The 27,564-nt window shown below is 46.5% G+C and overlaps 1 protein-coding gene across 1 annotated transcript; it reads right to left on the bottom strand.

The window, feature by feature from the left end:
• Positions 1 to 27,155, bottom strand: MTMR3 (myotubularin related protein 3). The gene is made up of 19 exons (XM_015817437.1): positions 27,141 to 27,155; positions 25,152 to 25,228; positions 24,520 to 24,609; positions 23,941 to 24,057; positions 16,431 to 16,513; positions 15,940 to 16,106; positions 14,780 to 14,876; positions 13,378 to 13,491; positions 12,213 to 12,418; positions 10,963 to 11,094; positions 10,459 to 10,570; positions 9,325 to 9,520; positions 8,603 to 8,788; positions 8,067 to 8,237; positions 6,832 to 6,977; positions 4,929 to 6,330; positions 3,357 to 3,445; positions 2,054 to 2,080; positions 1 to 389 (listed from the first exon to the last, which is right to left on the bottom strand). Exons 2-19 carry the CDS (start codon positions 25,218 to 25,220, stop codon positions 215 to 217), a joined length of 3,579 nt encoding a protein of 1,192 aa, XP_015672923.1. The 5' UTR covers positions 25,221 to 25,228; positions 27,141 to 27,155; the 3' UTR covers positions 1 to 214.
• Positions 27,156 to 27,564: the final 409 nt, after the last annotated feature.

The following is a 27,564-nucleotide window of genomic DNA, read 5'->3' as shown; positions in this document are numbered from 1 at the left end:
GAAGGGAAGGAGTAGTAACAGTGGGGAAGGACAGCTCCGCCAGGATCTATCTACCCATCGTCCTCTCCCCTCCGAGCAGCAACCTGTACTTCCAGCTCAAAGTGCACAGCTCCTCCCATCCTACCAGCTTCAGTCCACCGGGAAATTGGTGTGTCTTCCCTCAAGGGACAAAGGCGGCTTTGTCTCCTCCCAGCTCTCCTTCCAGGCTGGAGCCTCAGTTTGAGGTGGCCGCAATGGGCTTGTCCAGTTCGAGCTCAAGGCTGGAGCCACTGGGGAGGTGCAAGCTGCTGTAGCAGGTTTTGCAGACCCGGCTGGGTTCGAAGAGCTGTTGGCTGGGGACCGGCGCCTTCTGGTTACAGCAGCTGGAGCAAAACACATTTCCACAATTCCTTGGGTCAGAAAATGGGAAGAAAAAACACGAGCATGAGTTTGCAATGCAGGAAAGCAATTCCGAAGCAAGAACAGCACGGTTCCATTAGGATTAGGCTGAAAGGAGCCCTCCTGGAGAGAGAATCACCCCAGGAGTAGAGGTCTGAGTGCCTTCCCTTCAGGGATGGGCCTGTCCCTGCAAGGGTCGGGAGCAGAAGGGGTGAACAAAAAGCCCATTTCACAAATCCCCCTTTGAGTCATCAAAACGCCTGTGCTGGTTGCAATGGGACCCAGGTTCAAGTGTCGGCCTCCGGACGATTCCCCAACACAAACACCAGCTGATCCTGATGACGGCAAGCAAATCACCTTGCCTGAGAAGCCGTTAGGACTCGGAGGGAGTCAACAGTGTAGCCCGCCGAGGCTTCAGCACCCAGAGAACGTGAACCTGCCAGGGCCATGCAAAGTCACACAGCAAGCCGCAAGGGAAAACAAGATGCAGTCCACGTGTTGTGAGCGACGCAGCAGCTGACCGACGGGCCAGTGGTCAATCAGCAGGGGCATTCGAGCACCTGCGCCTCGTCTGGGTCACCAGAAGCAATGAAAGGGCAACTTCGTGATGGTAGAGGAAAGGATGTAACAGAACAAGTCTCCCCCCCCCCCTTCGATTTAAACTTTAATACTTGGCTGTGGTTTTGTTTATGCTATCCGTAATCTAACTGCAAGCACAAGGGAGCCTTTAAAAAAACAACAACACCCTGACACCTGTTGAAGCAGCCTTCAAATATCAAGCTGAAATCTTTCTATTAGGAAAGTCAAACCAGGCTGGGGATAAGCGATTCCAAAGCTTTCTTATGGACTCAAACAAGCTCTGGTATTAGAAAGAAAAGCAAAAACAAAACAAGAACAGCAGGAGTGGAACTTTAGTAAAAGAGAAAGAAAAACAGGATTCCCAAGCAAAAGCAATCCTAAAACAACTCTTTTGTCAAAACGGCATCGCAGATCAAGTCTGGAAGGGATCAGAGCAGAATCTCCTGCGATGGGACGAGAGCCTATTTCTGAGATGTTTCGAGAAGCAGAGGCCATTTGTGAAATTCTACCTGGGTGTATCTCAAAAATATCACATTGCCCCCAAAGAGGACCCGGGCCCACTAACTGGTTTCCTTTTGCCAAAATCCAAAAGTTGACTGTCGGGACTGATAGAAGAGACGGAGTCCCTGGTAATGCTCATGACTAGCAAAGGTGAACCTATGGACAACGCTGCTTTGTCTTCCAAGCATTAGTTTTTAACCTACATTTTATCCCTTGGTGTTAAAGCTCTTTTATTTGCTTTCAGATCTGGATTTTGGTGTGTGTGTGTGTGTGTGTGTGAGAGAGAGAGAGAGAGAGAGAGATTGTTCAAGAACTGTGAGCTACCATCAGTCGCCCATGATGCCAAGAAGACCAAGGCCGAAATAATCTGCTGACGGAGCAGTGTACATGAACCAGCTGCTGTTGCAAGGGAAACGGTTTGCAGCAAGACATTGGCAGCGTCCAACGTTAAAACAAAAAGGCGGGGATTCGGCTGTTTGCGCTTTAGGACTTCTGGGAAAAGGAAACGCAGGGGGGGCGGGGAAGGCAACTGTTAGTGGGGAGAAGTGATCAGAGAAATGCAGGCAAGACAAGAGAGGCTGATGCAAATGCTCACCAAGTCTGATCAACACATTCGGGGTCCCTGCAGGAAGGGGAGAAAAAGCTCAGAGTAGACACTAAATCAGAGAAGTTTTTTTTAAAAAGGACCACTGAGGTCTTTGGGGTTTTTTTTTTTTGGCCTAGAGTGAGGAACTTGTGGCTCGCCACATGTTGCCAGCGGCAGGTCCCGGCAACCTCCGTCGGCATCGCCAATAATGAAGGCTTTAAATGTTTGAAAGGCTTTGGCTTTCCAACGTGCCTGAGAGTGGCATTATATGGTCTTAAAAAAGAAATTGATCACTTCTCTGTCCGCGCATTGTAAGGAAATACTCTACACTGCGAGCTGTGGGTAACACATTCAGGTCAAAGACCCTTAAACATCTGTGTTATCCATCCACTGAGGCTGTCTGCTGGACCTCTACGTGACTGAGCTCACCTATTTCCAGTTGAGAGGCATGGCAAGGATTCATGCAGAGACACAGGGGGTCCCAGTGAGAAGAATTTATCTTTAACTAGCCTGTGGAATCCAAAGTCTAAGAAGACTTCGTGAGCTTTTTAAAACCAGGATTTACGGCAAATTCTCATTACTGATCCACCAAGGAGTCCAGAGCCCTGGACACTAATAACAGTTGCTAAGGTCACTAGAGTAAAGGTTGGCCAAAACTATTGAGACAAACAAACCCAATTCAGAAATCTAAAGAGACAGACTAGGAAGGTGATCTTCCAATTAACAGTTCAGTAAAAAAATAAAAATAAGGAAACATAAAGGCTTCCTCCCAACCAGTATCTTTTTACTAAAAAATACAAATTCCACCAGATTCATCAACTAGAGATTCAGGAAGGCTCTAGCTCAATCTGTCCTTCAACCATGAACCCAATGGGCTGCTTCAGGCAAGCTACCTCCAGCCTCAGGCCCACCTTTGCAATGTGGAGGCAAAATACAGATCTCTGTTGTTGCAGGGACCTGAACCTATTTCCAATACAGGCATTCTGAACATTTGAAAGTGTGCCCTATCAACGGAAGAGGGTTACGCTTTTATTCGGAAGCCAGAAGGGCAGAGAAACAGATTAGATGAGGGAAGTGACCAGAGCTAAATAGTTATTTTACTGTCAGGAGAGGAGCTGCTGCTGCTGCTGGGGATGGTGGAAGCACGGGAAAGGAACATCTGTCTGTTGCCCTACGTGCTGAACAGCTGGACGATTGGCTAGGGAGCTGCTCTAACAGGGAAGGATGTCGGCCAGAGGTCGAAAGGCTGAGTGGGAATGGCAAAGTGCTGTCTTGGTGACAACAAAGCAGGCAGCGTTGGGAGGCACAATACCTGCAGTGGTGTTTTCTGCTGACCAGCCAGAAGACACTGTCACAGCCGTAACAGTGCGCAGCCAGGTGATCGGGGAGCCACCGTGTCACCTACAAAGACAAGAGAACCCTTGCTTTCAAATGTAACACCGACAGGTAAGCATCAAAGCAATGAGAAAACAGCGAGAGACAAACTGATTTGAGAAGCGGCAGCTTTGGGGAGAGAGGAGAGAAGAGGACCAGGAGGAGAAAACCTCGGAAGAGTCTTCTGGCACAGAAATCCCAAACCCAGCTGACTCTGAGAAAGCCACCAGACGCTCGCTTGCTTTGCTCTGCGCCCTTCCGCAGGCAAGTGCGCAAATCCCAGAATGGCTTTTGTCACTTCCCAAAGAGGCAGAGCGGAAAGCAGTGAGACTTTGGCACCGGCACAGAGACGGAGAAGTTTCTGAGACAGCTGCAGAGTTGAGGAGGAAAGCTTATGGAGACCAGTGTTAGGACCAGAGGGAGCGGCGTGGTTAGTATGCCGTGTGCTGAGTAGGCAAAGGGGGGGGGGGGAGGCGCCGGAGATGGATGGAGGCCTGTACCTCTGAGTCCTGTTTATCCACCTGCTCCCAGCTGGCCTCAGAGAAAATCTCTGTACTGCAGCGAGACAAGCAGTTGTGATCCGGATTGCTTTCTGAGTCGGGCACTGAAGTCTGTTGGCAAACAAACACAGCTGAGCATAACCTACTCCCAGTCCACGGAAGGGGTTAGCAGCCGAGAACGGGGCATCTTCTACATCTGCTGTGGGGAGCAATCAGATTAGAGGAGGGGAAAAGCTGGGAGGGAAAGCTGATCCTATCAGCCTTGCTTACTTTGGAACACTTTGTCTCCCTCAGAGAACTGAGACTGCTGTCTGTCTGTCTGTCTGTGGAAGATTATCCGTCCGTCCATCTATCTCTATCTATCTCTAATTTCTCTCTCATCTGTTATACCTATTTCCCAATCTCTTATGTTTCTATCTCTCTGTCCCTCAATCATCTATTCATCCATCTGTCCTTTCTTTCTTTCTTTCTTTCTTTCTTTTCTTTCTTTCTATCTGTTCTGTCTATCTCTGTCGTATCTATCTATCTCTCTATCTATCTAAACAGCTAAAACAGTGAGTTAAACAGTTAACTCAATCTTAACTGTTTCATATTATCTTTTTTTTAAAACCTTTTGTAAACCACTTAAGAGTTGCTCCAACAGCGAGAGGGGCAGCATATAAATTTCATTAGTTCATTAGGATCCTACCTTCACCCCCATTTTGGTTCTTTTTATTCGCTTGGGGGTTAATTTGAACGTTTCAGCTTTAATGCCCGCAAAGTGTTTTTTTTTAAAATCTCTTAACTGCTTTACATTATTATTATTTATGGCAGGGTAAACCACCCAGTTTGCTCGATAGCAAGATGGGCGGCATATAAATTTAATACCTAAGCAAAAGATAAGCCGTCGATGGGCTGCCTGGGTCCAGTGCAGCCTCTGGGTTGGGGGCTGTTCTCTGTCCTGCGTTTGTGCCCTGGGCGGTGCAACTGGCACGAGGGCAGCCGTGCTGAGAAGGAACGGCCGTACTTACCACTTCGTCCCCATACTCCCCGTTGAAGCGCAGCGAGCTGTTCAGATATTGGCTTTCCAGCCGACTCCTCAACTCCTGCACCTGCTTCTTCAGGCTCTCCACCTCCTGCTGGTGCCCGCTTTCAATCTGGCGGAGGCGCTGCTGAATGACGTCGGCGTAGATCGGCATCCCGTCGTCATCCAGGTGATTCCGGGCAGGCTGGTCCGGGCTGCCCGCCGTCTGCTGCCGGCCTGGGATGGTGTGAACCCACTTGTGGTGCACGTTCCTCAGATGCAGCGGGGTGGAGCTGCGGCTGCCGGCGGAGATCTGCCGGCTGAGGGGAACTTTCGCCCGGATCTCGTCCCCGTTCACGTAGTGCCCGTTGGGCGCGGCGTGTTTCTGGGGAGCGGCAAAGCCCGCCGGGCTCTCGGCCATCTTGTTCTCGGAAGCGAGGTCTCCGTTGCAGACCACCTCTTTAAAGTCAGTTAAAGGCAAGGCACATGGGGAAGGGTTGCTGCTGTAAGGAGTCCTATTTAGAGCAGCGGCCAGCTTGTGAGCGTCCACTAAGTCCTCCCTCTCCGGCCGATGATCTTCCGTCTGGGAAAGTTCGTCGACGCTGCTGGCCGCAGTGGGAGGACGCAAACGGGGAGACCTGGGCTGTACCCTTTCTGCCCTGGCTCCCGTCTCTGTTAAGGTCTCTGTTGAGCTCTCCATATTTGGTGTGGCTGCCTCAAGTCCTACAGGACATGGGATAGGATGGGCAGGGCTGGGGGCATTTTCAGCTTCTGCTGAACTTCTATTAACACCCTCCTCCTCCTCCTCCTCTCGTGAAACTTCACTATTTCCAGGATTGTCCCAAAAGCCAAGCGGTACCTCTCCCCCCTGAGTTGGCTTCTGGACCGTGCAAGGGACAGCTGGGTGTCCCTCCTCTGGGCCTTGAAGCTCAGAAGCACCCTGTGATACCACCTGTTGATTAGAAACTGGATTGTCTAACAAGGTTTCTCCATCCGGGTTGGATTTTTCACAAACGCTGTTAGTCGCAGAACCAGCCGGGGGTTCAGTCCTGTGTTCCTTGTCTCGCGTGAGATCCCCTTCTCCTTCCTTCCCTGCCCTCTCTTGGCCAAACCTCATATTCTCCTCAAGGCTCCCCTCTTCTTTGGTGGCTTCTTGCAAGATGTTTTCCATCTGCCCCTCGGCCACAGCCAACGAAAGCTCTGCTCCCATCAGAGTCCTGCCTGGTTTGCCCAAACTTTCGCCGTCAAACAGGTCCTCTCCCGGATTCCCGAGGTTGCTGAGCTCCAGGGATCGGCGATGTTCCTGCCATTTCTCATTGAGGCTGGGGTCGCTACTCCGCCGGTTAGGGGTTGGTAGGCTGCTGTCGCAGGCTGTGGTCAGATTGTCAAAGGACCTGGTCTTTGGGAGCCTGCGGAAGAACAGCGAGAGTAATCAAGTGTAAGGTTTAAACTGTCTTGTAAAGCTCTTATAGAAGAGGCTGGAAACCGTTGGTGGACTTTCTGCACGCTAAAGAGAACAACGGATGGTTAGTTTAGCTTAACCTGTTTAACCTGCTTCACTGTTTTATATTATTATTTATGGCATGGGAAACCACCCAAAGTCGCTCGACAGCAAGATGGGCAGCATATACATTTAATAAATGAGCAAAATCAATTTTTTCAGCACCCAGCTGGGGTGGATCCTAAATGTTAAATTTATTTGATCGTTTTTTCCTCTGTTTTTTTTTTTTTGTATGCTATATGTAAGTTTAACTTTCCAGGGTTTACATTCCACAGTTGCAACAACAGCAGCAATAGAAGAGGGTGTTTTTCTACAAACCAGTACAAGTTTTAACACTTTATACACGTTGTTGGTTCAACCTATGGACGGTGAAAAAGAGGACAGTGGATCACCTGAAATCCGGGCTCACCTGCTCAGAGGCTGATCCTCAGGGTTCGAGCCGGCGACTGGATAAGGAGCACAGGTGTCATCCACAGGGGTGGAAGGTGAGGAGCAAGGCAGGTACACGGCACTCCACAGCATTAAGTTGCGCACATGACACACGGGATACAGCACCTAAGGAAGACGAACAGAGACTGAGATTTTGACACTGACCCCTGCTGGTCGATATCAGTATGACAGATATAGTTTATTACTGATGTGTTGTTTTCAATTTTCTGTCTGTCCTAGCCATTTAAAAAAAAAAAATCTGCCTTCCTCTAATCAGGTACAACTGTAAAGTGATATCCCCCCACTCCAAAGAGGTTAGAAATAAAAAAAATAAAGCGCCAATGCAGAGAAATAAATTAGGTAAGGCTGTAGGAGGCCCGAGAAGAAACCACCAACTAATTTTGTGGCTTCAGGGATGACCTCAGTCTGTGTGATGGAATCTGCACCTGGAGAAGGAGGAGGAAAGTGGATGGGGGGGAGCGATCCTGGCAGGAGTACCGTGGCTTCCCAGAGAGGAGGCAGTCCATTTGAGAGAAAGAGAGAGTCCCAAACTGAGAGACTGCGCAGTCTGGATGGGGGAGGAAGGAAGAGGTTCAGGGTAGCCACACCCTAGGGCAGGGGTGGACAACTGTGGCAACTTTATAACCTGTGGACTTCAACAGATCTACAGCATGGCTGGCTCAGGAATTCTGGGAACTGGAAATCCACAGGTCGTAAAGTTTCCATAGCTGCCCATCTCTGCTCTAGAAACCTCTCAGGATGTAGCAACAGCAATAGTACATAGACTTATATACCGCTTCACAGTGCTTTACGGCCCTCTCTGAGAGGTTTACAGAATCAGCATCCTTCCCCCCCCCCCAACAATCTGGGTCCTCATTTTACCGACCTCGAAAGGGTGGAAGGCTGAGTCAACCTTGAGCCGGTCAGGATCGAACTCCTGGCAGTGGGCAGTGAGTTAGCCTGCAATACTGTATCGATTAAGTTAGACATTTTAGCTTTAGTCTGGCAAAATTCTGCCCATTAAGGGCAAGCAAAGGAAGGATTGAACTTGGCTGGATTTCACGGTGTTGTGTCCTGACAGCCAGAGCTGCATCCTCTGCTGAACCTGCTCAGGGTAATTGTGAGAATCAAACAGGGGGAAAGGGGGACTTATGCCCCTTGGAAGAAACAAGGGACCAAACAAAGAATAAAGAATGAATAAAAACCAGAACATACAGATTCAGACTGGGAGGAGTAAAGCAGGTTTTTGAAGGCCTTGTTTCCTCCTCGTAGCAGGGACCACACTGAGCAGGTCCTTTCTTGGGTGTGCTTCTCGCCTCTCTCCTTCGCGTTGTTGCACAGGAATGTACCAAAGAGGCAGGAGTAGGTGTGTTGCACCAGCTTGACCTACAAGAAAGGATAGTACTGGGGCCTGGGCTGAATTTGCAAAGCCGAATGTTTTAACAGTTCTTCTGCTGGGGAATATCTCAAAGGAACCCGCAAGTTGCAAAATTTTTGCCAACAGAGGTTGCAGGTTCCTTTTACACAATGCACAACCCACAACAGAACAGATGGTGACAAAGATAAAGGCAGAAGAGCCTGGGAACGGCGACTCATCACTCAAAACTCTTTTTTCTCTTTGCCAGAGTAAGCAGCAGAGTCAGAGATGAACTGAAGCCACCCTTTTAACTCCAAGGTGTGATCTGGACATTCAGCCAGATTGTGTAGATTCAACACATTCAAACTGTTGATTGGGAAAAACAATCACTTACAAGGAATGCTTCGTTAAACTCGAAGGAGCAGGGGAACTGCCTCTGGAGTTGATGGACGCAGTCGAGCCACTGCAGAAACACCGGGCAGCGTTCGTTGAGGTCGTCTGAATTCTCGCCGTGCCCACAGCGGTCTGCAAACTTATGGCCGAAGTCCAGCCATTCCATCTCCACCAACACTTGGAAACCCTGCGGGAAACCCAGGGCAGTGACTTCGCCAAGCCCGTCCTCTTTTGAGCTCCTGGATCGACTGAAGGCCTTCTGAGACAACCGTAAACCTCAATATACCTCTGACAATCTACATCAGGGGGGCGTCTGATCTTCGCAACTTTAAGACTTGTGGACTTCAACTCCCAGTATTCCCCATGCTGGCTGGGGAATTCTGGGAGTTGAAGTCCACAAGTCTTAAAGTTGCCAAAGTTGGACACCCCTGATCTATATGGAATCAACCCCCCTCAAAAAACCTCTGGGGAAATGCCAACACACCAAGGCTGCTTTAGTGCAACAAGGAGGGCTGTGTGTGAATCGTTTCTGGTTATGTCTGGCGTGAACCTAAATCCTTCCGGTCTCCTCCTGCTTCACTCCTCCTGGGACACATCTTTGTGTCTTTAAACACCTTCTTACTCTGCAATTCTCTTCTTCCAGTGAGCACCACCCCAAGCGTTCTAACTTCAAAGCCTCTTCTCGACCCAAAGTCGAAGGCAACCCGTTCTGGAGACACAAACCTCAATGGTCCTGTAATAGGGATCCAGCAGCAGCTTGGACAGAGCCACGATCTGCGGGGTCCGATCCCAGCCATCGGAGCAGTGGACCAGCACAGGCCGCTGGTCTCTGTCCACCGCGTGAACCACCAGGAGGGCTGATTTGAGAAGCACAGAGAGATGCTGGAGCCACTTGGTGCTCTCCAGAGCCGACAGCCAGCTGCAGAGGCAGACAAGAGGAGAACCTGACTAGGACATGCCATTAAAGCCCAAAGAGGGGACTTCCCCTGAATTGGATCAGTGTGTGTGTGTGTGTGTGTGTGACCCTTTGAGGTTACAGCGGCACTGAAAAAAGTGACTTGTGACCCTTTTTCACATTGCAGCATCCCCCAAGGTGACACAATCAAAGTTCAGATGCTTGGCAACTGGCTCGCAGTTATGACGGTTGCAGTCTCCTGGGATCGTGTGATCCCCTTTTGTGACCCCTCAGACAAGCAAAGACGATGGGGAAGCCAGATCCACTTAACAACCGGGTTACCGACTTAAGAACTGTGGCAAGAAAGGTCGTTAAACGGGGCAAAACTCACTTCAGTCTCATCTCAGTACAAAAACTGTGGTCTTACGCTGAGGACTGCCCGCACACACTTGCTTCACATGGGAAGACAGCAAACCTCAACAGGGCAGGAAGTCACACCCACAACGCTCAAAAGCATTGTGGAAGTCGGTACACACAACGCTGCCACAAGGCAGATCTTTTTGGATTGCTTAGGCAAGAGTCAACTGATTGGTTAAGTGTGATCTGGGAAATGGCTCAAGGAAGGGTAAGGCAGACCTTGGCAAAGTAACACGAGGGAGAAAACCACAACTGGGCTTCCCCTTGGCTTTTGCGACAATGAAACCTTTCACCTGCCAGTTCTTCAAATATAAGTCAAACAATCCAGGTTCCTTTTTCTAAGAGGGGGAGAAAAAAAAACCTACCATCTACTAAGACAGGGATGTCCAACCTTGGCCACTTGCGGACTTCAACTCCCAGAATTCCCCAGGCAACTATGCTGGCAGGGGAATTCTGGGAGATGAAGTCCACAGATCTTAATGTGGCCACGGTTGGACACCCCTGCACTAAGGCAAGAAGGGACGAGTGGGGGGGGGAACACTTACTTTCCCGGGTCTGGCATCTGCGTGCAGAGCAACCTCAGTGACTGAAAACTCTTCCGAATAGAGTGGATGTTGGCCATTCCCATGAACACCACTTCACAGTTTGGGTAGTACTCTGTTCGAAAGCAGAGAGAGAAGAGAAAGAGGTTCAGAAGAGGCCAGGAAGAACTGAATTACAAGCTTTACTGCGTAAACCAGCTGGCAACAAGCTGGGGCCCGTACCCTGTTTGAGAGACTCGGCTGAGTTTGTAAATCAGGAATTATCATCCTTGCTCTGGAGCGCCAAACTTGGCGGCTTTAAGACTTCAACTCCCAGAATTCCTCAGCCAGCCATGTTGCCAAGTTTGGCGACTCCTGTTCTTAAAGCGATCCCCACATTTTTACGGCGGCGTCCTTCTTCCTGAACTACCTTTCGGAAGCCGGCAGGGCCAAGTCCGGACACGCTCCCTGCTTCCTTGGGTATATAAATGCACGACACCTGGGTAAGAATTTAATTGCAAGACCCACCTGGACATTCACAGCCCCCTCCTTTGGCTCTGTTGGCGACTGCGGCTGTGTAGGAGCGTGCATCTAAGATCAAAAGTTTCTGAGGCTGGATGGCTAAGCTTTCTGCTCCGGAAGCATTGGAGATGGAAGAATCTGGAGAACAAACAGGCGAAACAGAAATAGAATTACAAGGTAGCGATCACAAACGGATCTCCTTCTGCCTAACACTCACCCATTTTGTCAGTGTTTCTCCATCGTGGCTACTTTAAGACGGGTGGACTTCAATCCCCCATTTAAAGTGGCTGAGGTTGTAAAACACTGCCTTATAGTCCTCCAGATGTGCACAGCTGCTATTTCCAGAGTTTCGGGCCAGTTTAACAAAAGGAGTGGCAGTCCGGCTAATTTGGAAAGTCTGTCTTATATTGCAGACAGGAGAAGCAGCTCTATGATATTTGCAGAAATATCCAGACGCCCATAGTTCAAACTAGCTACTTTATTGTTTAGTGCCAATAATACAGGAATCTCCCCAGACTGGCAACTTGCACCGAGGAAAGACTAAATAAGGCTCAAAGACTCTCTCTCTGTCTCTCTCTCTCTCTCTCTCTCTCTCTCTCTCTGTGTGTGTGTGTGTGTGTGTGTGTGTGGTCAGATCTTGCCCCCGTGTTTATGTACTGAATATAGGCTAATTCCCACTTTGAGGCCCCCTCCCAACTTAGCCAACTGCTCTCCCACAGGTACATGGGAAAGGTGGAGAAGAGAGATGCTGCCTAGAGAAAGATTGGATAATGACGGGCAGAGAAAGAAACTCACAAAGAAACTTTCCCAGCTTATCAGGTTATCAAAGGGATGGTGGAAGATCTGTACCTCCACACTTGCAAGATTCTGTTCATGGAGCTTTACAATACAAGTAGAAAGTTAGAGCCCTGGTGGCGCAGTGGTTAGAATTGTAGGCTAACTTTGCTAACTGCTAACAGTTCAACTCTCAATGACTCAGGGTTGACACAGCCTTCCAATCTTCTGAGGTCGGTAAAACGAGGACCAAGATTGTTGGGGACAATAATGCCGACTCTGTAAACCGCTTAGAGAGGGCTGGAAAGCCCAGTGAAGAGGTATATAAGTCTAAGTGCTGTTGCTACTGCTAAAACAGCTCCTCCGGCCGTGTTTCCTGTCTGGCCTACCTGGAAAGGCTGATCTCAGTGGATGTTGGCCATCTGCATTCCGTAGACAGCTAACCTTTTGGACACAAAGCGAGGTTACCAAAGCATGCTTACCAAACTCTGCATCAGAAAAGTCTCCCCCATTGGAGAACTCTCGTGAGCAGTTCCCATTCATAAGTTTACCGCTGCTCAACTTGGAATCGGAGGCACAGGCTTTGGCCACTGACTGGACAAGATGTTCGTCGTCGGCGTTTCTCCAGCCCCACCAGCTGACCTCGGGCTGCCCACAGCGAGAAATGACTGCCCCGTTGTTCTGGTGCCTGCGTGGAAACAAAAATCATCCCAGCGCCGTTGAAACAGGAATTAACTGCAGGTTGTATGTGCACATAACAGGAAGCAACGGCCACAGAGGAGGAAAAAGCCACTTAGAGCCTTAGGAAGCTCTCTGAAACAATTCCAAAGGCAGTTTAGTTTGTCTAATAACTTGATGGCCTGTGAAACAACCCTCAATATCGGCCACCTTTGTGATAAAAAGCACGAATTAATCTCCACTGGGATTTAAGCAGTTTTGTGGACCCTGGTGAGGAAACACGCTGCAAAGTCATCAAACTGGTAAACATATCTGAATACTTAGGAGGATCCGAGTTTGCTTGTTTTTCGGGGGGGGGGGGGAACTACCAACGAACAGCCCAGCCATAAAAAATTTACAAAGTATGCAAAGAGAAAGAAAAACAAAAACTAAAACCTGAATCAGCTTTGGCAGAGGAGCGTGAAATAACACGGAGGTATCTAGAACTCGTCAGTTAATGCTGAATAGCAATGTCAGCAGTTTGGACCTGCCTTTTGTTCAAAAACAAGAGAACCGAGGGACTCATCTAGAGTTTACGTAACCTGCGAGGTTAACTGCAGTTGTTGGGTGAATCTGGATTCCCAAAAGGGGATCAGATGACCTTGCAACTGTCATAAATCTGATCCAATGGCCGGAAGCGTCTGAATTTTGATCAGGGGACCCTGGGGGTGCTGTAAGGGTTGTTAAGTGCAAAAAAAACCCCAACCAATCATAAATCACTTTTTTCAGTGCTGTCGTAACTTCGAACAATCACTAAACAAAGGGCTGTAAGTTGAGGACCACCTGTATCAATATCCTCCCTTCTATCCTCAAAGGAGGTACACTTTGACAGCAACAGGCATCTGCCAAAAGTCTCTCTGAGATTCAGCAAACCGACCTGCAAAATCCGATCCTCCGGATGCCAGGAAGGTGCCTCGGGAAAGGCCTCACCTGTAAACCACCACAGGGATGCGTTTCCAAGATCGGAAATTGGCCACGCTTTCCAGCTCTTTGTCCGTTATCCAGACCGGCACTATGAGTTCTTGAGGGTAGCTACTGCAGAGCCTGTGTGGAAGAGAAGAGACCAGCCACGGGTGGAGCAGACACATCCCGTCTCTCCTTCCACGCTGCTGCCCCCGTGAAACAGCAGCAAGGGAAACGCAGATAAACAGTAAAACTCAGCGGCTTTTTAAGCCCCCCGTTTTGTTTTTGGGCTAGAGCAAGAGAGGCTTGTGCACATCCATCAATGTTCAGCTTAAAACTTTGTAGGGTATGGAGGACGGATCCAGCCACCTTTTGCTTCTTCTTTTTTCCCCCAGATGATTATTAAGTTTTATGCCAGTTAGGCTTCAAAACACAGCGATCGGTTTCAAATATAAAAACACAATGTGCGGATGCAACTGTAACAGAAGGCACGGCGTGACCCTCGCTGGTTCATCTAGCAAGTGCTTTTTCTTTTTGTAAATTAAGGCTAAATTTGCACCACTAGACATTAAGAAGAAAAAGGGGTAAATGTCTTTGGGAAAAGGCATCGTGGCTAAGGCGGGACTCGAACTCTCAAGTCTCGTGGTGATTGGCCTAAAGTCACCCAGCTGGCTTTCCTGTCTTCAGGCGGGACTAGAACTCAGAGTCTCCTGATGATTGGCCCAAGGTCACCCAGCTATCTTTCGTGGTTAAGGCGTGATTGATCCAGTCAGCCACCCGGCTTTCATGCCTAAGGTAAGACTAGAACTCACCGTCTCCTGGTGTCTTAACCACTAGACCAAACTGGCTCCTTCTCTTTCTCAATAAATAGATGATCATAAAAAAAATAAACAACCCTAAACTTTTCCTTCCTATCCCAGTCTTTGGAGCCTCACTTCCTCAATCTCGGCATGCAGCTTCCATTTGGGAAAAAGGGGTTATATTTTCTGTTTTTTTGCTGTGGTACAATAACAGTTTCTTATCTAGAATTTATTGAATAGAATTACGGTGAGCCATAACTCACGGTTGAGCTCTCTGTTACGTATTGAAACAAAACAAGCCACATGACAGCTAGAAGCCAAAGGCGGACTCGTATGATGTAGCTGGTGTCAGAAGCCCAGCTTTTGGAGACCAGAAAGAATAGAGTGACAGTTGTGTCCATCTTTCATGGATCAGCTTACAAAAGCTTGACAGAACAGCAACAACGGAGTGTCAGGTTCCTTCGATCTTCTTTTGGAGACTTTAAAGCTGTTCCAAAAATGTCAAGTTGCTTCCAATAATGAGCGGCGTTGGCATGTGTTCGTAGCCGGGTCCATGTACAGCTGAAATGCCCCGAAGTGCTGGACTTTGACAAGAGCAGATGGCCTCTGTGAACATCTAAAGAGCTTACTTGTACTTCTCGTTGATGTTGGAGATCCGCCAGGCATTGTTCATGTCAAAACCCATCCGCTCCACCTCGTTTTTGAATCTCGACGTCACGTGCTCTCCTAGATAGCAGAAGGAAAACGGGAAGCAAACAGGAACTGTGCCTGGGTTTGTGGAGTGAGATACTCCCCCGTGACCGAACAATAGCAGAGCATTCCTTGACTCTTCACTCACAAGTCTATTCAGAATTTTGAAAAGCTTGTTAATCCTGTGTTAAGAGCAAACACCATTCTCTGCAAAGGAGGGAGGTCCAACCGTGACAACTTTTAAGACTGGTGGACTTCAACTCCCAGAATTCTGGAAGCTGAATTCTGAGAATTGAAGTCCATAAGTCTTAAAACTGACAAGGTTGGACACCCCTGCTGTAAAGACAAAACATGCAAGCATCTTATTTGCTCCACTGAAGGGGAACAATTCCTGGCATGTGATGGTGCCACGTAGGAAGCACAATGCAAATGCCAACTTTGCATCCAGCCAGGAACGCTCCACAAGGTCAAAACTCTCCTTTGACCTCGTGCACAAGGCTATCTTCCAAGAGTCATCAACTCAACCGTGGTACTTCAAGGATTCCTTTATACCAGCGGTGTCCAATCTTGGCTTTAGGAGCCGTGCACTGGCGCAGTGGTTAGAATGCAGAATTGCAGGGTAATTCTGCTGACTGCCAGGAGGTCGATCCTGACCGGCTCAAGGTTGACTCAGCCTTCCGTCCTTCTGAGGTCAGTAAAATGAGGACCCAGATTGTTGGGGGGGGGGGCGCTGACTCTGTAAGCTGCTTAGAGAGGGCTGTAAAGCATGGTGAAGCGCTATATAAGTCAAAGTGCTGTTGCTATTTAAGACCTCTGGACCTGTGGACTACAACTCCCAGAATTCCCCAGCTGGCCATGAGCAAATGGTGATCACATGACCCCACCAAGCACCTGAATTTTGATCCTGTGGCCACTGGGATGCTGCAATGGCTGTAAGTGTGAGGATTGGCCATAATTCACTTTTTTCCAGTGCCATTGTAACTCTGAATGGCTGCCAAACGAATGGCTGCTAAGTCGAGGACCGCCTATAGTGTACTAGGTAATGCTTGCTGTTAAAAAAAAAGGTTCTAGTCCTATGCAAGCAAAAGGCCAAACCTACCTGGGCGACACAGATCCCCATGTTGCTCCTTCTCACTCGCGTACACCTCCATACACCAGGCATGGTATGCAAAGGAGAAAAGGTCCTCTATCCTGGAGGGGGGGCGGATGGCGTTGTTCAGCCGCTTCAGCCACTCTTGACACTGCTCAAAAGTAGAGAACTGGCACCTGCAACAAACAAAGAAACAATCCATGCAAAAGCCAATGAAAGCAGGGGGTTGGGCTAGAAGACCTCCAAGGTCCCTTCCAACTCTATCGTTATTGTTATTTCTGATATTCCAAGGCCGTCCAGTGGTAAACTAAAAACGTTTTTGCGATTATTCTGCCAGTATTTGGCTGGCACCACCAAGTCTAGAGCCGGGAGGAAACCGTGCCATTAAAGGCGAATGCGTAATGATTCAAAAGGCAATTATATTTATGTATTTTAGGGAGGGGAAAGCCACACTTGCATTAACTAACACGAAATACGGGCTGTGCTGGGACCGTACATACCGGATAACTTTGCAATCTTTGCAGGTCAAGTGAAGCTGGAAAATATCCCGGCATTCCACACTTTCTATGAGCTGCAACGGGACCTGTGATGGAAAAGACATAAGAGGTTATCTGAGGGACCGTCTCCCCACTAGAGCGGGGAGGCAAGGAATGTTGTGTCCCCTAAGGAGGTCCACCTGGGGGGACCCAGAAGAAGGGCTCCCTCCCTCTGGAACATCATCCCTCCGGAAATGAGAGCGGCCCCCACTCTGACACTTTTTCAGGAAGGCCCTGAAGACGCGGTTCTGCTAGCGGGCCTGGGGAACCTGGAGCGGGACGGAGGCCATGAGTGGCTGGCATGAGTGTGTGTTGTCACCAGGATGGGGGTGTTGTTGTTGTTATTATTATTTTATATTATTTTATTTTGTGTTTTTATTTCACCTCGAGGCAATATACATTTTCCAAATCAATCAATCAATCAATCAATCAATCAATCGTCTTACGCCAAAAGGCTAACACCATTTTCTCACAAGGATTTATTACAACAACTGAAGCCCTGGAATGAAACATTACTCACACTGCCAATTACTGGTAGCATTTCCCTCCCATTATTATGCAAGCATCCAAGGCTAAATCATGAAGTGACAGTATAACGTGGCATGTGGACGTACTTCTCATTTTGATCTAAAATCCACCTTGGTGAAATGGGGTTGCGTCAATTTTACTGTAAAACTCCAAATCTTTTAGTACATGTCTCTCAAACGTGGGAGGGGGCACTATGCTCCCTTTTACACAGATCACACTAAGATTAAAAAAAAAAACAATAAGGGATTTTCTATGCAAAAGCCCGTTATCTGAACTCTCCTGTGAAGCCAGGATTTATTTTAGAACATAGAATCATAGGATTGGAAGGGACCCTGGAGGTCTTCTAGTCTGACCCCGTGCTCAAGCAGGAGACCCTCTATTCATTCCAGATAAGTGGCTGTCCAGTCTCTTCTCAAAAACCTCCAGCGATGGAGGCAATTTCCGTTCCACTAATTAATTGTTCTCACTGACAGGAAGTTTCTCCTGAGTTCCAGATTCTTTCTTCGTGTCTGTTGGTCTCCTTTGCAGCCAAAGGGCTAGAATAATTTGCGTGCAGTTGGTATAAAATGTATTACCACGTGCAGGTAACCTCTGCGGCTTCACCATTTGCCATCAGACTGGAGAGAAGGCGCCTTCGCAACCAACAATTTTCTTTCTTCAGCAGCTCTCGTTTCGCTAACCTTTAAAATTACTCGGAGAACTCTTAAGAAAGCCCAAGTGCACTTGGATCAAGTGACGCAGCGTTTTAGAAATTGAGACGGTGCTTGCAAAACTTCCCCATATTCAAATGTCTGGCTTGACTTCTCCAAAGATATGTGATGGGGCTCCCCCAAAGACTCAAAAGTGTGGCCAGGCTCATGTAGGTTACTGCGGCTTCATTGAACGATGGCTTCAGGATCAGCACCAATTTAAGTGATTCTGAGAGGAAAGCCACTCTCCACATTCATAACTTGGGTTAAAACAGATGAATTAGGTAAAACTAATGTCTCCATTTCACTTTCCCTCCTTCTGAACAATTTCCTTTATGCACAACTCCCCATAAAAATGGTGAATTTGCTCCCTAGCAAAGGCATCTCATGCTCCTTTGCAGTCCGCCTTTTTGTCAAGCGTTATCTCCATTCCCCGAGCAATCTTCATGCTGAAAATCACCCCAAATCAAAACACACCATGCAGGTAAATAATTAGTGCCAGCCTCCGATAACCGTTTGCTGAATTTTGTTAGCAAAATGCAATGTTTAATAAAATGAATCGGCTGTTTAGAGGGGGGGGAAATATAAACCCTTTGGAAACGGGGAAAGGGGAAAAGAGGAACTTTCCGGAGCAAAACAATAATAAAAAATTAAAAAAAATGTAGGCCAGGATAAAAGCGAACAGGAAGGACTATTTTGGAAATTTATATGGGAATGACAGGGAAATATCAAAAAGTGGAATTGAAATGGAGAAAATTGAAAATAACAGGTTGCAGATGTAGATGCTGTAACTGGAGAATATGGATGTGGTTTGCTTAGGAAGACCATTTAATGTCAGCGTGAAAATTGCCTCTGCGTCCAGCAATTAGAACAATTCTATGATTGCATCAGAGATTCTCAACTTGGGGACCTCTGGAAGAGGTCCATGAATTGGATGGGGGGGGAAAAAATCTAGCTTTATTTTTGCCATTTTGTTTTATGCATTTAAATGTGCTTTTCTGCCAAGGGGTTTCTAGGGTTCGCAGACTCTCAAACTGGCCCCCAAAGATTGAGAAACCCTACCTTAACCCCCTTCCCCAAAAGGTGGGCTTCAACTCCCAGAATTCCCCAACCAGCCATGGGAGCTGTAGTCCACAAGTCTTAAAAGTTGCCAAGTTTGGAGAGCCCTGATTTAAGTCAACATTTCACCCTTGCTCTCTTTTTTGGTGTCTGTGTGTGTTGTGTAAGTAAGGTAGGGTTTCTCAATTGCTTTGGGGGGGGGGGCTTTGAGAGTCTGTGAAACCTACAAAGCCTTTTGCAGAAATGCACATTTAAACACACAAGACAAAATAGGGAAAATAAAGCTACGATGATGTAAGAAGGGACAATATTTGGGAAGTAGAATCTGGCCCTGTGCTGAGCAGGGGGTGCACACAGACTGGATTTTTCGCTCTTTGGACCCCACTGAGAAATGTGTGGTTGTGAGAAACGCACGTTTGATGATTTGAAGGAAGGTTATCACAAAGAGAATACGCTGGAATTGCTGCCAACGTGAACCTCAAAGTGGCTTGTACGACGGGACAAAAGCATGAGTGAGAATGGAGGTGGTGTGTTGAAAGCGAGAGAAAGAAGGAAGACAAAACCACAGAGTACACGAACTAAAACGGAAGGGGACATGAGGAAGGGGGAAACTAAGAAAGTCACCCCCATAAAGGAGAACATGTGTAGCTCAGGGCTGAAATGAGGGGTCTTCTGAGCTGGCTTGTTTTCAGTGCTGATGATGTGACCTAGTTTAGGTCAGTGGCCCCCAACCTTTTGGGCACCAGGGACCACTTCCGTGGAGAGAGATTTCTCCGTGGACAAGAGGGGGCATAATTTCACGTGCTCTCTGCATCCCGAGGATCGGGCTTCGCTTGTTTGCACGGCCCGGTTTCTGGTGCCGGTCCATGGACCAGGGATTGGGGACCCCTGGTTTAGGTAGCAAAACATCTGCAAGAAAGCAACTAAGCTCAGAGAGCACCAAGGACCCCTCCTAAAGTCGTCCCTGGATGAAGCTGACAAGGTCCTCCAAAAGAGAGAGGTGGGATTAATGAACCAAAAGGTATGATGGGTGTGGCAGAAGTCAGGAAGGTTTGGCAAAAAGCGACTGGAAAAGAATAGTCAATGATAGCGGTGCAAACTAGATCTAATTCTGTTTCCCTTTTCTTTGTCTTATCTTACCCTTTTAATTTCTTTGACTTGCTATTCCTGGCCCCTTTTCTCTGCTCTTCGTAAGGTCGCTTCCTCCAAACGTTAAGACTGGGACCTACGTGCCAATTACCTTACTGGTTATGAATGAGCATGCAGGACTAGCCAAGCTTACCCCTGGCATTTCACAGAGTGTAATCTCTAGGAATGTGGATCGCCTGTAATTAAATAAACAATCTCCTAAAGACACGAGAAAGCTTCTGAACTCGCTGCGGACTGTGGCTGGGAATGGCCACTTGGGGGGGGGGAAATACACGAGTAAGGGAATTAAACGATGCAAAATTAAACCAAGTGGGAGAAGAAAGACCGATTGGCCTAATTAAACTTCAACTCTGAAGCCTTGGAACTTTGTGAACCGTGTCCAGGACTTGCTTACGATGAAACCCAGTTCAAATGCATAACTTTTGGGCAATCAAAAGAGAAGCCTCTTAAATTTCATGCAGGCATAAAGCGTCCCTGTTGAATATGCAACTGCTTTCAAAAGATGGGTGTGTCAATATTTTAGAGAAACCACCATTCCGTGAGTTGGCCACTTGGTCGACTGAATCTTTTACTGAGGTATTTATTTATACAGGAGGGAACTTCATGCTCTGACATGATCCATGCACGCCTGCCTATGCTGCAAGCCACGGTCAGCACATGTTCACTGTATTCCAAGCAAAGGTGCGGCAGTACAAATGCTAAACAGCAACGTTCTACTTACTGGGATCTCATAAGCGGCAAATTTACAGACATTCTAATGAATTGCAAAGAAAGAACAAAATTAGGCGAGAAATCAAAGGCCGTGGGATATAAACCTACATCGGCTAGATCACTAACAAACTCAGATGGAACACTGGGCCCGTTAAACCTCGTGTCCTAATTGGAGGGAAGCGGAGTCTATTAAAGCAGAATGGGATGTCACACGTGTTCACACCTTTTATGCTTACGAAGGAGAACTGATGCATCCACAAAAGAACACATCATAGGGAGATGTTTTTCCCGTGGCAGTCTGCTAAAGCAAGGTTGGTTAAGCTGAGGATTTCCTGAAATGAATTTGGGGTGACTAATTTTTGCCTGGACAAGGTGTTCAGAAGCAAAAACTCATAGACATTCCATCCAGCATTACAAGAAGAGAGTTGTTTTTGTTGTTCAGTTGCTACGTCATGTCCGACTCTTTGCGATCTCATGGACCACAGCACACCAGGCCCCCCCTGTTCTCCAGTATCTCCTGGAGTTTGCCCAGATTCGTGCTCACTGCATTGGAGACACTATCTAATCGACAAGGAGAGAGTCGGGGGGGTCCATTTTCAATGAAGCTGTGAGATAAAAGCTAGCCAAGATAATCATACCTAATAAGGATTTCACTTGTTAACTCCACTGATAAAAAAAAAAAACCTAAAAAGGGGGAGAAGAGCTCTCCAGAGTACTGAAAATTGCAGCTGCACTACTTAGAATCAAAACATTATAAAATTGCAGAATGCAAGAGTCAGAAGGGGCCAGAGAGATAATTTTAACTAATTCCCTGCTCAGTGCAAGAAGTCTTTCTAGATGGATCCCCAGCCGTATTTAAATAGCCCTAGTAGGGGAGAATACCCTCCTGTTCCAGACAGATAGTTTAATTCCTTAACCATTTTTCTTGGTTAGGAAATTGATTGTAATGTTCTGTTAAGATAGGCTAGATGAAGCATCTCCACAGTTTGGCTATAACTATACTTTATTGAAATAGACCAGTGCTGCTCAATCTCAGAAACTTTTAAGATGTGCCTGGGGGATTCTGGGAGTTGAAATCCACGCATCTTAAAGTTGCTGGGTCTGAGAAATGCAAAGATAGGGTATAGCAACAGAATATTGCAAGTCTTCTGGTTTTATCTTCCCTCCCTCTTTTACCCCATTGAAAAAATCAGCCTGGGCTTCTAGTCCAGGGGCCTTCAAACTTGGCAACTTTAAGACTTGTCAGGAAGGCAGAGTTAACCCATTGGTGGATTCTACGTCTCCAGTGCTGGAGAACTATCTTCTGCTGTAGCTGTCTGAGGTTTCTCATTGCAGTAATTCCCATGCAATATTAAAGTATTAATTCATTTAATATTACGTAACTGTCTGAGACGGTACCCATTCCAAGCACTCGCTCTTGCATAGCCAAGCAATAACTCACTTTCATGTCAGCCGCAATTGCATTCTTTATTTAGAATGCTGTCAATTCCTAAACAAACAACATTTTTGTTCTCTGGGAGGTTAATTTTGCAACTGGCTAGCTGCACATCAAAGACAAGAATCAGCTAAAATGAAAATAAACTCGCAGCTGCGTACGAAAGAGAGAGGAATGGCCAAGGCTTCACACGGACATATTTCTGTTTAATTACAGAATTCTACATCATCGGGTTAGCACAAGGGTCCTGTATGTGGATCTTAGGGGTCTTCTAGTCAGACCCCCTGCTTAGGCAGGAAACCCTAGACCATTTTAAGAGGGGGGAAAGATTACAGCTAAGTTTGGGTTATGGCTGATCATGTAAAGGCAGGCCATGGAAGATGGGGGTCTAGAAAAAAAACTGCGGAAACATGGTTTAATATTAAGATATAAACCAGAGCTATATAGATTTAGAGGCAGTTTGGTGTAGTGGTTAAGGAACCAGGTTAGAAACCAGGAGACAGTGAGTTCTAGTCCTGCCTTAGGCATGAAAGTCAGGTGGGTGACTTTGGACCAATCCTTCTCTTTCAGCCCAGTCCATCTCACAGGGATATTGTTGTGGATAAAGTTGGAGGTGGAAAGAGTATTAGGTATTTTCGCCGCCTTGGGTTATTTATAAAAAAATAATAATAAAAAGCAGGATAAAAAAATCTAAAATAAAAATCTAAAATGAATGAATGCAATTATTTTGTTTCAGCAGATCAAAGACTCCCAAGTATGGCAGCTGAGGCTATCAAAATCCCTACAAAGACCTGTCTGGCCATCTGCCAGGACTCCTGCCTTGCTTGAAATTTCCCTTTTTAAAAAAAATAAAATAAATCTCTTCATTTAAAACAGGTTAAAATGTTTGTCAGGCCTGCTACACAGTAAAGAGCCAATCTCCAGCATCAGTTTTATTTCCCAAAAAAGGCTTCTGAGTCTCACACCCATCCTATCAGCATTGTGCAAATATAAAGGAAGAAGATTGATGCAATTTAGGACAATTTGGGGGAACAGGCGAAGCAACCCAGAAATGACAGGTCAGCTGGGGGGCTGCAGGTGAGGAGGGAAGAGGAGGGCTCAAAGCAGGATCCTGACCAGCTCAAGGTTGACTCAGCCTTCCATCCTTCTGAGGTTGGTAAAACGAGGACCCAGATTGTTGGGGGCAAATTGCCGACTCTGTAAATTGCTTAGAGAGGGCCGTAAGAGCACCGTGAAGCGGTATATAAATCTGCTATTGCTATGAAGGAAGATTGTCCAGGTTTTGTGCCCTTCCTGAGACTTCGAGGATTGGCTTGGGCCAGGGCAGAACTTCACAGCCTGCTTGCAATGTTTCAACAGCTTCACTTGAACAATGAAGTTGGGGATTGGTTAGCATCGAGGCCCAAGTTAAAAATCCGAATAAATTCTAATTCTATTTCACCTCCCTGTCATAGCTTTGGGATGAGTCAGAGCTTTGTGATGGGAGAGAAAGAAGAGCAAACTTTTGTAGGTGTGCAGCTGCGAGGACGAGAGGTGTTCTAACTTGCCAGCTGACTAGGGAACTCACACGCTTCCGCAGCAGAATATGCATGAGGATTTTAAAATAATAAAATAAAGTGCAGCAGTTTTGCTTTCCTTGCCCTCAACCAGCCGTTTGGAACAAGAACCTGTAAAATCAATTAAAATTCCACATGCCTGTCTGCACTGGTACACACAACCAGGAGACACTAGAGTTGGCAGGCAAGGAACTGAAATGCCACCAATGATAAGAGGTTGCCCAAAATATCACAGGGGAGACAAACCAGCTGGCTTTTCAGATATTTTCAGTTTTGAACAAAAGGCCTACGGGTGCAGCTCCGGCTTCCATCGCCAGCAAGTTTCCGGTTCGGAAGAGACAACTTACGTTCACCAGAGATTCCTTAAATTTGATGTGAAGCCTGTAGTTGGACAGGGCAATGACCGCGTCATCCGCTCGGCCCACGTACTCGGTGCTCTCTCCATGGAGTTCAAGAAAGGGCACCTGCAGAGACAGTGGAAAGATTCGTTTCGGAAAGATGGCAACGATGAAACCACAAAATGCACAACTGTGTGTGTCTGCGCAAACATTTCCTACAGCGGAGTTTCACGGTTCTGAAACAGGAACCCAAGGGGCAGGGGCATTTCTATGTAAGCTGGCACCTGACCCCATAGTCCTGTGTGTCTTGGCAAACTGGATGATGCTGCAGAGGCTGTAAGGAGCAGGGCCCATCTGCAACGTGGTGCCCGTGGGCCTCAAATGGTCCAAATACTTTGTCCTCGGCCTCAGACTAGCTCCAGGACCCACCTGATTATCAATATAGGTAGTCCTCGATTTACGACTGCACTCGAGTCCCAGATTTCCATTGCTAAGCAAGGCACCCCAAAGTTCTGTTGTCTAATCTAGATTAAATCCCACACCGCCCCTGGGTCCCACTGCAAGATCAAAGGAGAATCCAGGGATCACCTGGAGATTTTCATCCTCCCGGATCAGCTGCTTCCTGGGGAAGATCTGATTAGCTTGGATGCATTCAAGGCTGTGGTGAGTCTCTTCATCCTGCGAATTATTAAGTTGAGAAGTCAAGCCAAGGATTGTGTTCATGCCAATAGACTTGTACATGCTAGTTACATTTTTTTACCACCTGAATAATCACAAAGATTCATTCTTAGTCACCACATTCTGAAACTCTGTTCCTCTGTCAAACCTTTGAGGACACAGAATGTAAAGTATCCAGTCTCAAAGGTGTTTTTTTTTTTCAAGAGGCAACTGGACTTTGTTTTTCTTGGAAGACGTTTCGCTTCTCATCCAAGAAGCTTCTTCATAAAGTGTCACGGTTGGAAAGGACTTTGGGGGTCTTCTAGTCCAGGGGTCCCCAATCTGGTCCATGGCATGCAAGAAACCGGTCTGTGCAAACAAGCAAAGCCCCATCCGTGGGATGCAGGCAGCGCACGAAACCAGACCCAATTCTGGGAGTTGAAGTCCGCGAGTCATAAAAGAGCCAAGGTTGCCTACCCCTGACCTAAGGGTTGCCATGCTTAGTATTCCTGTGGTTCCACTGTCTTTTCTTTTTCTCAGCCCTGAAGGATCTGTGCACGTACCATGACAGAGCCGAGTTGCAAGGCAAGGTCCTCACCCTTGCTTTCAAGTTCTGCAGCGCTATATATCATGGAAAGATCTGGAAGACAAAAATTATAGGGTGGATATTGAGAGCAATACATTTATTATTTGCCAATAAATATTACAGTATCAGAAATACTAGAATCGCCCCAGAGACCAAAAAAGACATAGGTAGAATTCTAGTGATAAAATTTAGAGGCAGGCATTACCAATTGCATTATGTTTTGTTTAAAATATTTATAGACTACATTTCAACTCAAGACTCTTGCCAAAGTGGCTATGTGTAACAAAAGGAGAAAGACATCCTTAAAATTAACATATAATCTTAAGTAAAAAAAAAATCAAAATTTTAAAAACCCACAGTTCAAATTTGAATCTGACTCACTGGACCTGTTCTGAAAAAATGATTTGCATAATGCCTTTAAAGCTTGGTGATAATTTATTCAACCACAGATCTGACTTGTTTCTCAACTGTCTCCTCTGCTATGAAGGAATTCCCTTTTAAATCTTTTTGGTGGTCAAATGCCATACAGTATAGGAGTCTGCTGTTCAAAGGCTAAAAGTAAAAACAAAATGCATTTCATTTCCTGGGCACACCTAAAACAGCTCCTTGCATTCTGGACAATGCATTTATTCATTAAGTCCAACTACTGTAATGTTCCATTAAATTTTAATGTTGCTGATACCACAATTCTAACAAGGGTGTAGAGATCCAGTGACCTCTAATACTGCTGAATCTACAAAGTCAGCAAAGTCACAACTGGGAAATCATGAATACTGTTGTTTAATATGGCATCAGAAAGCAAAGTCAACCCAAAGACAATTGTTTTACAGGTGGGTCATTAGTTTTATATGTCAGACTTAGGAAGCGTTCAGTGAAAGGATGAGTTCCAATAACATTCCTTTTTTTGAAGTTTCTGATCTGATTTCTTGAAGATGGTAAAGTGTAAGGTAGCTTGTTGGATTTTGGCTTAGTGCTTAGGCACGAAAGCCAGCTGGATAATTTTGGGCCAATCTCCAGGAGACGGTGAGTTCTAGTCCTGCCTTAGGCACGAAAGCTGGCTGGTGATTTTGGGCCAATCTCTCTCTCTCTCTCTCAGCCCAACTCACCTCACAGGGTGGTTCTTGTAGGGAAAACAGGAGGAGGAAGGAGTATAAAAATAATAAAGACGGGATAAAAAATTCAAGGCCAGGGAGAAATTCAGGTCGGTGCTGACTAAGAGACAGGATGGAAGGAGAGAGAAATTTATATGCATAGTCTGTATGGATCTTCCCTAATTAGGGACTTAATGAAATCAAGGTTCCACACAAAACTGGTTTGGTTAAGGAGCAAAAGGGAAGAATTAATTACTGGTCCAGATTGCTGCTTTCCTAATCATATTAAAAATGCACAATTTGTGGACAAATAAGTGCTGGAAGAAAAGGAGGAGAGGGAGCTACCCTTTTGAAATACAATAGCAATATTAACATTCTACTGCTATATGAGCCCTGGTGGTGCAGTGGTTAGAATGCAGTATTGCAGGCTGACTCTGCCCACAGCCAGGAGTTCGATCCTGACTAGCTCAAGGTTGACTTAGCCTTCCAACCTTCCGAAGTCAGTAAAATGAGGACCCAGATTGTTGGGGGGCAATGTACTGACTCTGTAAACCGCTTAGAGAAGGCTGTAAAGCATTGTGAAGCGGTACATAAGTCTAAGTGCTGGTACTAAATACCATTGAACAATTCAGCACAACTATTTGAAAGGTTAAGAAAACTATTTTTTTTTTATTTTTATTGTGCCCTTTCATCACACTTCCACTATAGTCTACAGGCAGAATCTAACAATTAAAAATAAATAAATACACAGAAAGTTAAACAAGATAAGCAACTGGCAACAAAGGGATGCAAAATAATTAGCTGGATTTTTTTAAAAAAATGCAATTCTGGAAAAGGAAAACATTGCTGGGCATTAAGGATCTATATAAACTTACCTATTAATAATAAACTCCTTTGATCAAATTTTAGACGCTCTTCAGATTGTCGGGTATTTCACAGCAAAAATAGCTGAAAGGACAAAAGATTATCCTGTAATTAAACTGCATCAACTGCTTGCTTGTGAATAAGCTTCATCCTAAACTAACATTTAAGCTGTAGAATTAAAGGGCTGCTTCTAACTTATTCTCCCAATCTTGGTACTGGTCAATATGGGTAGTTCTCAACTTACTTAATGGCAGTTCAAAGTTACAACAGCACTGAAAAAAAGTGACTTATGACCAGTTCTCACACTTATGACCGTTGCAGCATCCCCACAAGTCAAGGCATCAAACTTCAGGTTCTTGGCATGTATTTACGATGGTGTCCTGGGATTCTCATTTGCAACCATCCTTGGGATCTTCTGACAAGCAATTAACGGGG

This window comes from Protobothrops mucrosquamatus, unplaced genomic scaffold, assembly GCF_001527695.2.
Source record: "Protobothrops mucrosquamatus isolate PMUCROS unplaced genomic scaffold, P.Mucros_1.0 scaffold593, whole genome shotgun sequence".
Taxonomy (NCBI): domain Eukaryota; kingdom Metazoa; phylum Chordata; class Lepidosauria; order Squamata; family Viperidae; genus Protobothrops; species Protobothrops mucrosquamatus.
Note: the sequence above shows the minus strand (reverse complement) of the source record. Positions and strands in the feature narration are given on the sequence as shown.